Raw genomic sequence first — 15,740 nt, 5'->3', positions numbered from 1 at the left:
TTTGTCCTTGTTCATGGAAGAGTGTGCCTTAATCATTTGTCATTCGTATAGCTAGCGGTAGACTTCTGGCATCTAACCTGCCATTAGCACTCGCTATCATGTAGTTCATCTAAATGCAGGAATTATTGATTAGCTCTACGGAGTATGCAGCTCAACACCGAAGGAGTTACCCGAAATAGTCGGTCAAAATTCCAAAATTTCTAACCAAGCAAGCCGCCCCTAAAAAGCAGAAAAACCAAAAGCCCCCGAATTCCTAATTCCAAATTTGTGGAAGGAACTTAAGAACTAAGCCCAATGTGATAAGAATTGTAAAGACTCTGCCGGCTTCACTCCAATGTCTGAGCCTAATTTCGCTTTCGATATAGCCATCATTAGCACTGCCTGTCGCCTGGTTCCTCTCCTCTTTAAATCCTGTACTGGAGGTGGTTTCGGGTTCGAATGGCGGGAATCGGCCGGTTTCGGCAAACCGTTCAAGTAGCTGATCCTTCTCTCCCCATCTCTTATAAATCCAATCCTCGAACTCCTTCTGGTCGTTGAGTGGAATATCTAGAATAGCAAAACGCCGCCAATAGAAATTCACAGCCTTCGGAGGTCGTCCCCGCAGATACGTAGAACGAAGAGTGAAGTAGGATTCTGCATAGCTGCCTTTCCTATCTGCTTTGTCAACAATCTTTTCTTTAAACTCACGGGGGGTCAAAGACACTACTTACGGTGGACCCTCGTAACCAACCGTGCAGTCGTACACATAATCGACAGTTCCTCTGAGCTTCTGGAGACAAAAGAACAACCCAGTGGAACGGGGGAGCAGCGTGTGTTTACGCGGAGCAATTCCTTGCTTCTCGCAATATGCATCGCTTCGTCTTTTGGTGTTTCGAGATAGGTTCGTGCCTTCGGGGTAGATAAGCAGCCACATGGGGTCGAAGACCGGTAAGCCATCGGGAGACTTTCCATGGCTGGTTTTCAATTTCTGCAAGCGATGCTGCAATCGTGGCTTATCCTCAATCCATTTGCGTGCCATGAAAATGAAACCGTACAGCATCATTCCCTGTCCGATAAAGGGGATATACTTGAGAGATTCTTTCAAGATAATATATATATATCCGTGCATATTGCTCGTGTATGATACCCACCATAGGTAAAGCCAGTCTGTGTAGACTTGATGGTTCGCGATCAAGACAAGTCGCTCCGGGAATTTTGTAACTACCGTTCCATCATTTCGGAGGCTGAATTGGCCTTGCATGCTGCTATCTCCACTGATTCGAACTGGCGTCGGACTCGACCATTGTGTGAGTGCGGTAATTGTGATGCCAAAGAATCGCTTCGTCATCGCCATGTACGAATAAAACCACCGCTTGTTGACGAGGTAAAGTGGCAGACCTATAGCTTGAGTTGCAACGATAGAAATGCAGCAGCAATTGAACCATGTTACGATCAGCAAGCTGCGAACTATCTGGAGAAACAACCCATAATTCCCTTCGGGACGGGCGTATTTGTGTCGACCTGTGTCTCCTCGGTATGATGTCGAGTCAGACGCCAGCTCTGGTGCTGGCGGCTTGCGTTGTACCGGACCGTTGGACGACATGAGATCACTTTGTGCTTTACGAAGGCCGGAATCAGATGCCACGTTCCAATGTGATCCTCCTTTCCCGAGGCGGCTGGCTCTTAGGCCGCTCTGTTGAGAACGTCAAACTTTTGACACCAGAGAGAAACCAGCGGCTGGGCTCTCCTAACGTAGGATCGAGATGTGAAACCACACCTGGGAGTTCAACAGCTTTTCTCGTCTCCTTTATTTCCACTCCACACGGAGGTGACGTGCGTATGGCGGTGTAACAGTGCTGCCTATAGGAAGATCTCCAGAGGGGGATGGCAGGAGAGGATCAGCGATTCAGAAGGGCTAGTCAGAGGGAACAGCCGGCGTCAAGAGACAGAAAGCTCCATGGGCCCGGGGATAGAACCGGGGTAATATTGGGAACGTTGCGTGGGAGCCTGGGGCTGCTCGTCATTCTTGTTCTGTCGCTTAAGCTGCATTGGAGCTTCAGCAAATCGCGATGCAGCTTTGTTCCACTCAGGTCCTGATACGTCAGACCATGTGACCACATTGTGAACCCGTCCACAGAGCAAATCCCAACGGCTTGGCATCGAGTTCACGGTCGGGTCGCGTGCGTGTGCGACGAATTTTTAAAGCTGTGTGTGGACGGGAAGCCCATACTAGCTACGGAGAGACTGCTTCCTGGCTGCAAGCGCCGTTTAATCGATCTTGGATTGCTTTGCCGATTTGTAACCATGCGCCCTGACCCCCGCTTCCGACCGGTTTCCTGACCTTATGCTGGGAAGCGCCTCGATCTGCAACCCTGCAGGATAGTTACTGTGTACTTGACCTGAACCCCGCTGGGTGTTTACAGAAGCAATTTGAGGACGGTTTCAGGAATGCTGATGGCCAGCAAGATCAGTAGGTGGGATCTGCTTTTCCAGCAAAATCGATATTACCGACTCATCTCGAATTGACCACTAGATTTCGACCACCTGATTGTTATTTTGCATTATTTCTACTTTGGTCTTAGCTAAAGCCACGATGCTGTTGGTAAAAGGTCATTTTCAAAAGCAGGTAGTGGCTCTATTGGGGAGAGCCATCAAGTATCGCAGATTCTCCTCCACTCCGCGGTTACGACAAATCGAAGATATCAGCACCCTACCGGACCGCATATTCCCGCGCTATCAAGGTGTGCGTTAGAATTCTAAGAAAGAATCCGAGCTATGCTTGTTAACCATACTGACTTAATCGATATCATATAGAATCCAAAGGAAGCGACCTCCTTGCACTGCAATGGCCTGTGCCGCCACGAAATATTCTCCTGGTACGCAAGAAAGGGGCCCCGGCCGTGACTCAATCTGTGATTGAGTTTGCAAAGTCCGTATTCCCCCACCCTCCAGCTTGCCAGGCGAGTTATATTAACTGAGATTCAGTTATATCAAGTCCACTTATCCTCCAGCTTCCATCCTCTTAGAGCGAGACACTGCCAACGAAATCCACGATGCCTTGCCGTTCCCAGTGTATGCCAACACAACATCTACGGACATTCTCCCCGAGAAGGTGGATTTGATGGTTACTCTAGGCGGTGATGGCACAATTTTGCGGGCTTCGTCCTTTTTCGCCACGTCCAAAACGGTTCCTCCGATTCTGTCATTTAGTATGGGCACCTTGGGTTTCCTCGGGGAGTGGGAATTTTCAGAATATAAAAGCGCCTTCCGAGAGGTGTACATGTCGGGGTCTGGTTTGGGAGAGCGTGCAGCAGTGCTTGGGAGTCCATCAAAGGACAACAACGAAAAGGCGACCGACAACATGCCGCGAGATTGGTCCACTCTTCGTGGCATGTCTATGGGATTAAGCAGAAGCGCACGGATCCTAGTGAGAAGTAGAATAAGGGTTGGCCTATTCACGCCAGATGGAAAGCCGGTGTATAACAACGGTGTGACTATGTCATCCCCCGCGGATGATGATGCTGGGGTGTACGCGATGAATGAAGTAGTGATTCATCGTGGTAAGCAACCGCATCTTGCGATTGTTGAAGTTTATGTTGGTGGTCGATTCCTCACTGAAGCTGTTGCGGACGGAATGATCATATCTACTCCCACTGGGAGTACGGCTTACAGTCTTAGTTCAGGAGGCAGTATCATTCACCCTCTTGTGCCCTCCTTACTGCTGACTCCCATCTGCCCGCGAAGCCTAAGTTTCCGGCCGTTGGTGATTCCTTCTAGCACACCTGTAACTCTGCGCCTGAGCGAAAAGAATCGCGGCGGTGAAGCGGATGTTAGCATCGACGGTGTTCTGGTAAAGCAAGGTCTTCGAATTGGGATGAAGATCCGTGTGTGGGGCGAGGATATCAAAGTTGTCGACGGCGCCTGGCATGGAGGTATTCCATGCGTGATGCGCAAGACGATAGGTGATGGTGATGCATCTGACGGGTGGGTTGGGGGCTTAAACGGGCTTCTGAAGTTCAATTATCCATTTGGCGCGGAGCCATGATGACCCTTATTTTTGAAACTTGAAGCCAGAATGTTGTAAATATGGCTGCGTGCGCCCGAGTTTGCTGGCGTAATATTGATACCCAAGCCTGAACTTACCCCGGACCTAGTCAGATTGTTTTGCCATTTTTCTCGAGCTGGAGAATTTCGAAACGGGCCAGATCTCGAAGTTGCCAGATTTATTTAAAAACGGCTTTTTGTTGGACTCGCCCGAGTCGCTTATTTTGGGGGGATAACTGTGTTTCAGCTGCGCGTGCTCCATCAGAAATCGTGCCGCCATGGCCGTAGGCTTTCGTATTCCGGAGACGATGTGCGAACAAAATAGATCCCGCCACTCAGCCTACCAACTACCCTTATCTATGCATTGATTCGGAGAGCATATGGGAAATATATCTCCGCCCCTAACTTCTCCCATAGGGTTTCTCAAACCTCGGGGCCCCCTTTCACCTCTTCTCGAGTAGGATTTTTTTTTTCTTCCCTCTTGATTAATAATGATACATAATAATCTCGAAGCCCCTTGTCCTGTCCAGGGAGCAGAACAATTTAGGTTTCAGGAGGTTGATGGAAAGGATCAGGAGTACTCCGTAAAGGGCTTGGATTCCAAAGGCCTTGATCACTAAAAATTGGATCTAACAAGATACCGCATATAGGATGCAGCTGGATGCGATGCACAGCCTGCGATGCAGCACAATCTCTCCGCTGCCTTGCACTCCGGCAGAGTAGAAATAAATGGACTGAGATGTTGCTGCTGGGGATGTATCAAGTGCCAGATTGACGCTAGACGGGGTGTGCCGCCACTAGTCCGCCCTCCCCCCCATGCAATCGCGAGAGGAACAGCCAACTCCAACCACATCCACCTTCAGCCTCCACAAAGGGGGTTTATCAAATTCGCAAATTCACCGCCGATTGCTCCTCTGTCATTTCAAACCCTCGCTCACTAGCTTTCAGCCCTTATTCTTGTGCAACACAGACACTTGTTCATATCCTGATCGGAATTCATTCGCACACTCCATCTGTTGTCCTGCCATCTCACTTTGTCGGCCTCACTTCATGGCTGGACCCTCACTTTGTCCGCCCCACGCCTATCCCTCGAAAGCAGTTGGTTGCTGAACCAGTCACTACCGTCTGCGTTGCTTGAGCTAGTCATTTGCCTGTTTGGATGAACTCTCAGGCACTGGTTTTGCCCCTTGTTCCTGTTTTATCTCTCTTGAGTCCCAAGCAAGGCAGTGAATTCCTGAGGTAAGCTAACAGCACGTCAGACTTATTTTGAATACTTAATCATGGCACATCTATTTCTCTTTGTCTGGACAGTGTGCCTTACGTAACTGGGGCTTTTTGGGTCTATGTATCGCGTTGGTTATGAATGCCGAAGCAGTGTAGACTGACTCTCTACCACGATATAGTTACCTTAATATCCATACCCCCTCCTTCGAAAAGTCTTTGTGTTAGATACACTCATATCTACAGCTCCTTTCTGGACATGCACATGAGTAACACGGTCTATTGCTGAAAATGGCATCTCAAAAGTAAGTTGCACTCTATCTGCGCATTGTTTTCCCGAGGAACCTGCCCTCAAAACTGTTTAGACCCGGTCACAAAAGTTACCTGGACTTTTACGTCTCCTTGCAAAGAACATGCAGGTCAATTGCTGATACCAATGCTGATTAACTGAAATCTATAGTGTTTATTCCCGGGACCAGTTCATGAATCCTGGTCCTGCTCCTCGCCCGCCCACAGACCGACCCCGCATTAACACGGCGTCCACTGTATCAAGCGTTCCCACCAGCTTTAGCCAGATGTCCTTGAACTCGCCGTCCACGCCCACCTTGTCCATATTTCCGAATTCTAGCACACTGTCTTTGAGCCAAAAGAGTGGCCAAGGCGGGGTTGCTGTAATAAAGGAGGGATACGTCCGCTGTAAGGAGGATAAATTCTTAGCCAGCTGGAATCAACGCTATCTAATCCTTCGTGAATTTAAACTCGAATTCTTGAAAAATGAGACTGGCAAGGTGGTCCTGTCTATCCAACTGAACAACATTACCAATGTTACTCGTTCAGAGGATACGCGGATGGCATTTGAGATTACTCGAATTGCCAATCCGAAAGATGCTAATAACCGTGCGGCTCTTACAAGCCGAGACGTAGCCACCAAGACGATTACTTGCGAAGTCAAAAGTGACGACGAGATCTATGAATGGATTGACAAGATCTATGAGCGCTGCCCTGGTATGGGTGGTGTCAGCAACCCCACCAATTTCAGTCATCGTGTCCATGTTGGATTTGACCCTCACACTGGAGCGTTCGTTGGGCTTCCTGCGGAATGGGAGAAACTTCTGACGGCATCCGCTATTACGAAGGAGGATTACAAGAAGAACCCTCAGGCTGTTATTGAGGTCCTTGAGTTCTACTCTGATATCAAAAGGCGTGAGCAAAATCCGCAATATTATCAGGGTATGGGTCCTGGATACCCTTCAAGTCAACGTCCAATGCAATCAGGCCATTCTTCCCCTTCTCAGCGGCTGGTCATGCAACGGAGCGACACCAGCCAGTCTCAGCGACAGTATGGTGAAATGTCATCAAATACTTCTCCGGTTTCGCACCGTAAGGTCTCAGATGCCGACCGTGCTTATGCATCATATCAGCAGGAGGTTTCGAAAGAGATGCCAGACCCGGAGCAGAGACGCCGCATGGACGAGGAAGCTCGACGTATCCGAGAAATGCAACGCCAGCGTGAAGAGGAACAGAATCGCCGAGAACAAGAGGCATATAATGCCTCACTTCCGAAGACCCGTCCACCTCTTGCACAGCAAGAATTAGGTGGATATGGAGGTGGTCGAGTTGAAACGCCTAACAATCGATTTAACCCATCGCGTCCTGCACCTAACATCCCTACTACTGATCGTAGTCGCCAACAGGCTCCAGGGTCGCTTCGGCAAATGACTCCACAACGCCCTGCGCCCTCAACCCCCAAAACTGGCACGTCGACATCTCGAGCCGCCGAGCCCCTTAATGGCCAAGGATCTCTCCGTTCAGCGCCACGACCCGACCCATCCCGTCAACCAACATCTGATCGATACGCTCCAGAGAAGCGTCCGAATCTTAATACACCAGGTCAACCTCCAAGCCGTCTTCCGGCTCCTGTACAGCCTGTTAAGCCTCTTAACATTGCAAATAAAACAACTGGTGCCCAGACTAAAGCTGTCCCTGATGGCATTCGACAAGCGGAAGCTGCTCTAACCAAGAAAGCCGAGCCTCGTCACAAGGATGTCCGCATGTCGACTATGTCGGAAAGCGAAGTTATGGAGAGACTTAAACAAGTCGTATCAAAGGATAATCCAAGTGAATCATATAGTAAGCAACGTAAAATCGGTCAGGGCGCGTCTGGTTCTGTATATGTTGCGCGGATTAAGGAAACTGCCACGTCCCCTATTGCTCGTGAACTTTACCGCACGCATGGTCCAAGAGCACAAGTTGCCATTAAGCAAATGGATCTCAAGAGTCAGCCGCGCAAGGAACTCATTGTTAACGAGATCATTGTGATGAAGGATAGTCAACACCCGAACATTGTGAACTTCTTGGATTCATTCCTGCAGGAGCAAAACAATGAGCTTTGGGTTGTTATGGAGTACATGGAAGGTGGTCCTCTGACTGATGTGATTGAAAACAATCATGTCATCCAAGAAGATCAGATTGCAACTATCTGCTATGAGGTAAGTCATAGTCCTGCTTTTGAATTTTGATTGATCTGACAACAATCACAGACCTGCAAAGGATTGGCACACCTCCATAGTCAATCAATCATCCACCGTGACATCAAAAGTGATAATGTTTTGCTTGACCGCGTGGGAAATGTGAAGATTAGTATGTTCAAGTCTGGTAATATGCTGTCGCTGTGCTAACAACAGTTGCCTAGCCGACTTTGGTTTCTGCGCAAAGCTTACTGAATCAAAGAGCAAACGTGCGACAATGGTGGGCACACCATACTGGATGGCTCCAGAGGTTGTCAAGCAAAAGGAATACGGGCCACGAGTCGATATCTGGTCTCTCGGTATCATGGCCATTGAAATGATTGAGTCCGAACCGCCCTATCTGAATGAGGAACCTCTCAAAGCTCTGTATCTGATTGCGACCAACGGAACACCACGTCTAAAGAAGCCGGAAAAACTGAGTAAAGAGCTCAAGTCTTTCCTTAGCGTTTGCTTATGCGTCGACGTTCGCAGCCGTGCGTCGTCAGACGAGCTGCTTCAGCATGAGTTCCTCCGGAACGGTTGCAGTCTGGCTAGCCTTGCAGAGTTACTTCGGTGGAAGAAAAACACCGCCCAGTAATTCCAAATCGCTATTACACATTTTGGTGATTGATGCAGTCGTCTCAGACTCCGAAAAATTTTTCCAATTGGGAGCTAATTCCATCCCTTCCGCGGTGGCATTTTCGGCTTGATAAATCATTTGCATAGCCTCTCTTGCTTCTAACGACTTGGTTTATTCATGTCCCCGTCCTTCACTCGAGCCATCGTACCCCCACACACTCTCTCTACGTCTTGGTCGTTATCCGCAATCCTCCACTTTTGCCTATTCCTCTCGGCTTATATCCCGCCTGCGACTTCTTTTCGCTGTTAATGCTCCTTGTTATGTTGCCCATTACCCCTGGCGCTGACAGTATTACCTGGCAGGCGTTTCTGGATTCATGAGGTGTCAATTATAATTAAAAAGAGACGCATATCAACGGCCCATTAGTCAGTCCCTTTCTTCTTTTACGCTCCATGCCTTAAATACCCTATATACATATTTTGAGGCGATAGCGGCAAGCCTTTCAGAGCAATGTTCTCGATTTTCTTCGCCCATGACTGACGCCTTTGATGCCGAATACCTTGATTTCCTCGGATTTTCTGCACAATTCAATTGATCCTCGATTCTAGGTTAAGTTAATTAGTTTGTTCTTTACGATTTCACCGGTTTTTCTTTTTTTTTTTTTTTTTTTTTTTTTTCCCTCAGTCTCCTGCGTCCATCAAATCCGTGGCATTGCATGAGGGTCATCGATGACAAAAAGATTAAATACACTTTTCTTTCCAAGGCAAAATTTTATCAACCTCGTTCAGCGATGGTATTTGAATATTCCAGGACCTTTTTTAAGTTATTTTCAGAGATGGCTCATAGGTACTCCCAGAAAGCCCGTAGATATGCGTCAGTCCTCTATCAGCAAAAATGCCCACCCTCTCACCTTCGCTTGTTGAAATCCAGCTTCGTTGTTAGATTAAATATATACATAGGTGTCATTATTAGGGACGAAAAACCAAAATACTCGTCAAACCCTAAAACAAGACAGGGATAAAGGATCAAATGCATTAACGAGGATTATGCGCATCCAGGCAATCCTTAAAGCACAACTCTCCCAACAAAACCAGCCAGTTCCCCAAAAAGGACACCTCTCAGAATAGCCTCGCCTTCTTCAGCAGCCCAGTGTCCTGCATCCATCAGTTTAACCTTCCACGCCTCCTGCTCTTCATGGGGTAGGTCTTCCCATCTTCTGCCCTCTGGTTGGTCTCCATCGCCTCCATTCTCATGAATCCTAACGTCTTGCCCGTGATCTTGGACAATCATGGTCTGGGAGTCGCCCTTTGATGAAAGGAGATCTCGTAGTGGGAGCGCGGACGTCCGTATTACTGACGTCTCAGTGGCCTGAGTAGACGTTGATGCTGCCGTCCGTAGGGAATATATAGTGGGTTGGCCTCGACGTCCATCTTCAAACATGTACGGCCTTGCTATTAAATCGCGTAGGCGCGGATGTAGCCATTCCTTCGCACCTAAGACTGGGGGCACTCCACCGCGGATTTCGGTAAAGGCTTGCAGGAAGAATGCCCCCACTGCAACCACGATCAAGGCCATGATTATGGCGAACAGGTTTTGTAATATCTCCGACGGGCCGGGTGTTACAAGCACATAGCGAGGACGCCTAGAATCCGCCGGGAATGGAGAAAGGGGCAAGGTATGCACCACAACCGTATTCCCGACGCTAACTGTGACCAGTTTGATGTATTGAGGTTTCACTTCTGCTGTGACCGGGTGAGAAGGTGGAATAAAGTTGGAGAATGCAATCTTGGTCATGGAAAAAGGATGTAAATCTCGAAGGGTAAGGTAATGATAAACCTTTCCAAACCCACGCTCTGGAGAATAGTCGACGGTAAAGATCTCGATGGACTGGTCATTACCAGACACAGCAAGCACATGTTGCCGTTCGCCCTTGGACGATGATGACAGATGGCATACATCCAAGCCAAAACCGATTTTCATAGACTTGTGGAGACGACGTCTCCTTGTAACCAAGCCTTGGGAACCTTTCATAGTCACAATTGCCAATTCACAGCCAGATCTGTTGGCAGAATTCAGAAGTAAAACGAAAGAAGACGGCGAAAGGAACCGTATGGCGCGGATTTTCGGCTTCTTTCCACCCTCAGACCGGAGTGTGTATATGCATTGGAATTGTAGAGATTCCGCCTTTTTTGACGCCGACAGCTCACACATATATAGCGAGGATCCATTCGTATATATAAACTTAAATCTCCCCTCATCATCAATGTCCAAAATATCGAGGTCTTCGGCTTCTTCCTGGTTCCCAAGCGCCACCCGTCCGAGAACATCGGACTGCTGTGGAGTGGAGGTATTCGCGTTGAACAAAACAATTTCGCCCTGCGCTGCAAGCCCACTCGCTATCGCGGCAATCCGGGGTAAACTCTCTCCCTTCCAGGGAGAGAATCTTAAAGTCCTCTGATAGGCCTCTTGATCCTTTTTGTCCTTTGAAGCCCTGGTTCTGAATAATGACGCTTTTGATAAAGGTACAGTTTGCAAGTGCTTCTCTGGCTTAGATACATCATCATCATCCACAGCGGAACCTGCCCTCCGTGATTTTACGTGTGGAATATCCACTTTAAAGGATCGTAGATGCTGGTTGTTGTTTTGCTTCTGTTGTGCTTGGGAGCTGTTGATTCCGGCGAAAGCTATGAGGGACTCCTGGCTCGATTGGGCTATGCCCAGCGACATTACGGAATCTTCGTCTCGCGATAGGCCGATCTCGACGAGTTCAGCAATTTTGTTTGGGTGTGAGGTGTTGAGGAGGGACTATAGCGAATTACGGTGTTAGCAAAGTGTCGCATAAAATGACAATCATCTTCTGGAAGCTGGGGAAACATGCAATCTTGTTCCCAACACCACTACGCCCTTCACCACCGCCTCCACCCACAAGGAGCAGGCCATTGTTTCGGGGATCGAAGTCTGCGGCGAAAAGCGGACATGAGAGGGTAATCTTCGCGGAGGAAACAGTGGGAGCCATGGATTGGAGTGGTCGGGATCGGACGAATAGCGAGGAAAAAGTAGAGAAATCCAGGTCCCCTCTATGTGAAGGAGAATTACCAATGCTGTGAAATAAGATCGTGGATGGACGTGTCGATGCCAGCAAGGATGCCAAAAAGATGGCTGGCAGACGATGGTTGGTGCATCTCAACCCAACGTCATTTAACCTTAAGCATGTGACTGAGCATCAAACATTTCGCCCTAAAGCCATAGCATTTTCTAAGCTGCTGTTCTGATTGCTGAATCTTTTATGTACAGTTTACAGGTTGTCAGAACGCAGGCTATATTGCTTCTAGCTAAGAGAAGAAATTGGGTCTAATATCGCGTTCTCTATGCCTATCTCCCCATCTAATCCACTTCTTGTCCCAGGAACTCGGGTAGTCTTTTCCTGACATCTTCCCAAGTCTCTTCGCCTTCAACCAGAGATTTAACCGCTTTACAAATTTCATCTTCGCTAGCGCGAACTTGTTTCATGCTGTCTCGGTCCCGTAAGGTGAACGTGTTGTCCTTAACAGACTGGAAGTCAACGGTGATGCCGAAGGGGGTTCCAAGCTCATCATTTCTGGCATATCGTTTGCCGATACTTGCTGAACTATCATCGACACGATTGGAGACCCCCATGCGTCGAAGCTTGAGCGTGAGTTTCCGCACAAGTGGCTGGAATGATTGATGGCTGGAGAGAGGAACAAGGAGGACTTTCGTTGGCGCCGCGAGAGGAGGGAATGATAATACCTATTATATACGTTAGGTCAATTTGACTGATATAAGGTGAGGAGCCTAAGGGATGAAAATCGTTGAATATGGAGAATATACTTACACCACGGGCCTCGTCTCCTTCTCTTGACCAGTAGACATGCTCCATCAGGCAATACAAAATTCGTCCGATACCAAACGATGGCTCAATGACGTTAGGAGTATATTCACGGATATTTTCCACTCGAGTGCGTTTCTCGATCTTAACGAGATCTTTCCCAATCTCAACCTTTCCATCGTTGACACCCTCCACGTCAATCGTGATCTTCCCATCTTTGTCCAGATCCAACGCAAGCTTTTCACGAAGCTCCTGGGAAAGTGCATCGATGGCTGCCTCAACAGTCTTTCCGTCCTTCTTAAAACGCGGCCCGAACTTTTTCCTGTCAATATCAACCTGCCACTCTTCGATCCGGAGAGGTTCCGCTCGTGTTTCTCTAACAACCAAAGGAGCGCCGGTCTTGTTTTTGTGCACAGAAAGATCATAGGCGCTGCGATCAGCACAGCCGACGCACTCAATCCAGCCATAGCTGCTGAGAAGTTCAGCATCCCAACAGTCTGTGGCGTAGTGGGCCATCTCATTTGCCATATGCTGTCGCAGGCGGACTTTGCTCTCATCAATGCCAATCTTCACGAGGAACATATAAATGCGAGCGAGGAAGTAGCCCAGAGTCTCGTTATCCACTAACCCAGTCTCGACCGCTTTGCCGATCGTCATGCGAAGCGGTTTCGTGCTTCCAGACAGCTGAATTTCTCTGCTTAGGAAGGAAAGCTCTGTATTTTCAACCTCGTGGAAACGAGGATGTTTCTTACCACCCTGAGGGTCGACGAAGTGCTCAATTTCTGCCATCAAAAATTCGCGGACTCGTAAAAGGCCAGATCGGGGTGAGATTTCGTTCCGGAAAGATTTTCCAATAGACGCTGAGGCGAACGGCATTGACTGCTGGTTAAAGTCCAATAATTTTTGGAAAGTAAGGAATTGTCCCTGTGCGGTTTCTGGCCTGAGATATCCAGGGATATGCCCGCTCGGCCCAATTGCAGTCTGGAACATGAGATTGAATGACACTGGAGGGAGCACATCACCGCCAGTGACAGGATTCTTGATATGGTGTTTGACAATAAGAGCACCAAGCTCTTCGCCATTATAGTTATCGATCTGCGCAAGGATCTCTTCGTATTCCGCGACCACAGCATCATCAAGTTTGACTGCCTTGGTCTCCTTGGCCTTCTTCTTCTTCTTCGCTTCCTTCTCCTCGTCAACCTGCACCTTTTCTCCACGAGCCTCTTTGTCGCCCTTTAGTCGCGATTCTAAAACTTCCTCCACGAGATGATCCGCGCGGAAGATTTCACCGGTCTTAGGGTCCTTGCACATCCAGTCGGCGAATTTATCCACGTGCCCACTTGTTTTCAAGACCTCGTGGGGAGTAAGCATTGTGCAATCCACCTCTAACATGTCTTCTTCCAGCACGAAATGCTTTCTCCAAAGGTCCACGATGTTCGCCTGGAGAGCGCATCCTGGTGGACCGTAGTCGAAGAGGCCAGATACCCCACCGTAGATTTCGAAAGAAGGAGTGTAGAATAGCCGTCGCCTAAGCATAGAATCCAGGGCCGCCCGGTCCAGGGGCTGCCCAGCCTTGGTAGTAGCCATTGTTGTAACGGCTGGTGGTTTAATCGAGGCTTTCGCCTTGTTAAGGATTGAACTGGCCGAGAAAGATCTCACTTGATCCTGTCTGAGTCGAGAGGTAGAAGAAAAAAGCCGTAAAAACGCAGAACGGTTCATTCAAGGCCTCGGATGGCTACGAGGGCCGAGATTAGACGGTAAAGTAAACAAGAGAACGAAGGACAGGGGGATTGCAATGGCGGGGTCTGCATGCGGTCGCTGTTTTATATCGAATTGACCCCCCAAGGTTTTTTGAGTCATAAACTTTGGTTACCGGCGAAAAGATTTTCCGACAGCCCTTTTTTTTTTCTCTGGGGAAAGATCAGGACGTTAAGAAGAGAATCCAGAAGTCGGCAATGCTTTTGAGAGATTGAGCGCAATAAGTATGCCGTCGAAGAAATCTAGACAGACCCCATTGGGGGCTCTGGAGCACAAACCAACCAACAAACTGCAACGACAAATGCTTCATATCAAGCGGAAACAAGCCAAAGACAAGCTATCACGAGCGGAACGGTTCGCACGCAAAAAAGAAGAGGCAAAGGATCCCAGGCTAAAAGCGGAGCGACTGAAGCGAAATATACCTTTGACTCTGGAAAGGAAGAGAGTATGGGATGATGTGGGCAGCGATGTGGAAGACGGGCTGGGTATCAGTTTCGATGTAGAGAGAATAAAGCGGAGGAAGCAGGACGAAGAGCAGGAGGAACAGGATACCGCCAATACGCAGGCTCCAATGCGTTCGGAGGGTGATGAAGAGCAAGATGAAGTGGATAGCATGCTTGATTCCGATAGTGATGGCGAGGAGCATGATCAGGAGAGCTCCCGGAAGAATGAGTCCAAGAAGTCAATGCGCTCTGCAACAGAGCGCGCCACGAGCCCGACACAATCTACAAGGAGTACAAATCTCGATTTAGCACCGGATGCTCTAGCTGCCAAATTCCCGAGCCTCTTTCCGAACGAAGCGCCTCCAACCCCGAAAATACTCATCACGACATCACTCAATTCTACACTTCACGACCAAGCAAGTATCTTGACCGAATTCTTCCCTAATAGCGTTTATATCCGCCGTTCCGCACATCGTTACAGCCATAAATTCTCAGTCCGGGAAATCTCAAAGTTCGCCTCGAACCGGAATTACACTGCGCTAGTTGTGGTTGAGGAGGATCAGAAGCGGGTTTCTGGGTTGACAGTGGTACACTTGCCGGTCGGGCCGACTTTCCACTTTTCCGTGAGCAATTGGGTTGAAGGAAAGAAGCTTCCAGGACATGGGAATCCTACAGGCCACTGGCCAGAATTGATCCTGAATAACTTTCGGACTCCGTTGGGTTTGCTCACGGCGCATTTGTTCCGAACTCTTTTCCCTCCACAGCCAGATCTGATCGGGCGGCAAGTTGTCACATTACACAACCAACGAGATTACATCTTTGTACGAAGACACCGATACGTTTTCAGAGATAAGCGGGAAACGGAGAAAAGCGTGGTGGATGCGGACGGTAACGAGATTAAGGGGGTTGAAGGCATCCGGGCGGGCCTACAGGAGTTAGGCCCCCGATTTACCTTGAAATTGAGACGCATAGATAAAGGGATCCAGAGGAGGAGCGGACAAGAATGGGAATGGAAAGGTCGCATGGAGAAACAACGGACGAAGTTCCAGCTCTAAAGGCCTCCCTTTTTTTTTTTCCCCCTTCTCCTTTCGTTTTCGACTTTTATATGATACCACCATCGATGATATTCATGATGCCAAACTACCTTTTCTTCCCTCTTCTAGCCTAACAGATTATCCCGTGGCTTGTCCTTCGTTTTCCAAGAACAGAAGCGTTATAGGTGCTTTTGTAATACACAGACGTAGTCTGCAATTTCATACATCACTTGGACGACTTGTGTTGCCCCTCGACCGTGATCGAGGAGCTGAAGCTTGAGGTGAGCTGCTCTTATGTTCGCATTCAAGCTCTGAATAGGCTTCTGT

The 15,740-nt window shown here is 48.6% G+C and overlaps 6 protein-coding genes across 6 annotated transcripts; 3 read left to right on the top strand and 3 right to left on the bottom strand.

Moving 5' to 3' along the window:
- Positions 1 to 196: 196 nt before the first annotated feature.
- CIMG_06229 (acyltransferase) lies at positions 197 to 2,005 on the bottom strand. The gene is made up of 2 exons (XM_001242332.2): positions 711 to 2,005; positions 197 to 650 (listed from the first exon to the last, which is right to left on the bottom strand). The coding sequence occupies exons 1-2, from the start codon at positions 1,580 to 1,582 to the stop codon at positions 254 to 256; spliced, it is 1,269 nt and encodes a 422-aa protein (XP_001242333.1). The 5' UTR covers positions 1,583 to 2,005; the 3' UTR covers positions 197 to 253.
- A 166-nt stretch (positions 2,006 to 2,171) lies between these two features.
- On the top strand, positions 2,172 to 4,128 carry CIMG_06228 (poly(p)/ATP NAD kinase). Its single transcript, XM_001242331.2, has 4 exons — positions 2,172 to 2,369; positions 2,451 to 2,720; positions 2,794 to 2,908; positions 2,965 to 4,128. Exons 2-4 carry the CDS (start codon positions 2,573 to 2,575, stop codon positions 4,022 to 4,024), a joined length of 1,323 nt encoding a protein of 440 aa, XP_001242332.2. The 5' UTR covers positions 2,172 to 2,369; positions 2,451 to 2,572; the 3' UTR covers positions 4,025 to 4,128.
- A 762-nt stretch (positions 4,129 to 4,890) lies between these two features.
- CIMG_06227 (STE/STE20/PAKA protein kinase) lies at positions 4,891 to 9,196 on the top strand. Its single transcript, XM_001242330.2, has 5 exons — positions 4,891 to 5,262; positions 5,427 to 5,549; positions 5,705 to 7,733; positions 7,785 to 7,884; positions 7,937 to 9,196. The coding sequence occupies exons 2-5, from the start codon at positions 5,536 to 5,538 to the stop codon at positions 8,347 to 8,349; spliced, it is 2,556 nt and encodes an 851-aa protein (XP_001242331.2). The 5' UTR covers positions 4,891 to 5,262; positions 5,427 to 5,535; the 3' UTR covers positions 8,350 to 9,196.
- Positions 9,197 to 9,240: 44 nt separating this feature from the next.
- Positions 9,241 to 11,465, bottom strand: CIMG_06226 (uncharacterized protein). Its single transcript, XM_001242329.2, has 2 exons — positions 11,210 to 11,465; positions 9,241 to 11,136 (listed from the first exon to the last, which is right to left on the bottom strand). Exons 1-2 carry the CDS (start codon positions 11,345 to 11,347, stop codon positions 9,397 to 9,399), a joined length of 1,878 nt encoding a protein of 625 aa, XP_001242330.2. The 5' UTR covers positions 11,348 to 11,465; the 3' UTR covers positions 9,241 to 9,396.
- Positions 11,466 to 11,660: 195 nt separating this feature from the next.
- Positions 11,661 to 14,400, bottom strand: CIMG_06225 (glycyl-tRNA synthetase). Its single transcript, XM_001242328.2, has 2 exons — positions 12,185 to 14,400; positions 11,661 to 12,099 (listed from the first exon to the last, which is right to left on the bottom strand). Exons 1-2 carry the CDS (start codon positions 13,895 to 13,897, stop codon positions 11,716 to 11,718), a joined length of 2,097 nt encoding a protein of 698 aa, XP_001242329.2. The 5' UTR covers positions 13,898 to 14,400; the 3' UTR covers positions 11,661 to 11,715.
- CIMG_06224 (RNA processing factor 1) lies at positions 14,163 to 15,561 on the top strand (the record flags this gene model as incomplete). Its single annotated transcript, XM_001242327.2, has 1 exon — positions 14,163 to 15,561. One exon carries the CDS (start codon positions 14,163 to 14,165, stop codon positions 15,432 to 15,434), a length of 1,272 nt encoding a protein of 423 aa, XP_001242328.1. The 3' UTR covers positions 15,435 to 15,561.
- Positions 15,562 to 15,740: the final 179 nt, after the last annotated feature.

This window comes from Coccidioides immitis, assembly GCF_000149335.2.
Source record: "Coccidioides immitis RS genomic scaffold supercont3.2, whole genome shotgun sequence".
Classification (NCBI taxonomy): Eukaryota; Fungi; Ascomycota; class Eurotiomycetes; order Onygenales; family Onygenaceae; genus Coccidioides; species Coccidioides immitis.
Note: the sequence above shows the minus strand (reverse complement) of the source record. Positions and strands in the feature narration are given on the sequence as shown.

Excerpts from the sequence above, each read along its gene's own strand:
- CIMG_06225 (XM_001242328.2), bottom strand. The coding sequence starts at position 13,897 with ATGAACCGTTCTGCGTTTTTACGGCTTTTTTCTTCTACCTCTCGACTC. Across the intron at positions 12,100-12,184 it reads AAGGAGACGAGGCCCGTGGT|GTATTATCATTCCCTCCTCT; the intron begins GTAAGTATATTC and ends CGTATATAATAG.
- CIMG_06228 (XM_001242331.2), top strand. The coding sequence starts at position 2,573 with ATGCTGTTGGTAAAAGGTCATTTTCAAAAGCAGGTAGTGGCTCTATTG. Across the intron at positions 2,721-2,793 it reads CATATTCCCGCGCTATCAAG|AATCCAAAGGAAGCGACCTC; the intron begins GTGTGCGTTAGA and ends GATATCATATAG. Across the intron at positions 2,909-2,964 it reads TCTGTGATTGAGTTTGCAAA|TTATATCAAGTCCACTTATC; the intron begins GTCCGTATTCCC and ends ACTGAGATTCAG.
- CIMG_06227 (XM_001242330.2), top strand. Across the intron at positions 7,734-7,784 it reads TTGCAACTATCTGCTATGAG|ACCTGCAAAGGATTGGCACA; the intron begins GTAAGTCATAGT and ends CAACAATCACAG. Across the intron at positions 7,885-7,936 it reads CGTGGGAAATGTGAAGATTA|CCGACTTTGGTTTCTGCGCA; the intron begins GTATGTTCAAGT and ends ACAGTTGCCTAG.
- CIMG_06229 (XM_001242332.2), bottom strand. The coding sequence starts at position 1,582 with ATGTCGTCCAACGGTCCGGTACAACGCAAGCCGCCAGCACCAGAGCTG. Across the intron at positions 651-710 it reads GTTGGTTACGAGGGTCCACC|GAAAGGCAGCTATGCAGAAT; the intron begins GTAAGTAGTGTC and ends CAAAGCAGATAG.
- CIMG_06226 (XM_001242329.2), bottom strand. The coding sequence starts at position 11,347 with ATGGCTCCCACTGTTTCCTCCGCGAAGATTACCCTCTCATGTCCGCTT. Across the intron at positions 11,137-11,209 it reads GTGGTGTTGGGAACAAGATT|TCCCTCCTCAACACCTCACA; the intron begins GCATGTTTCCCC and ends AATTCGCTATAG.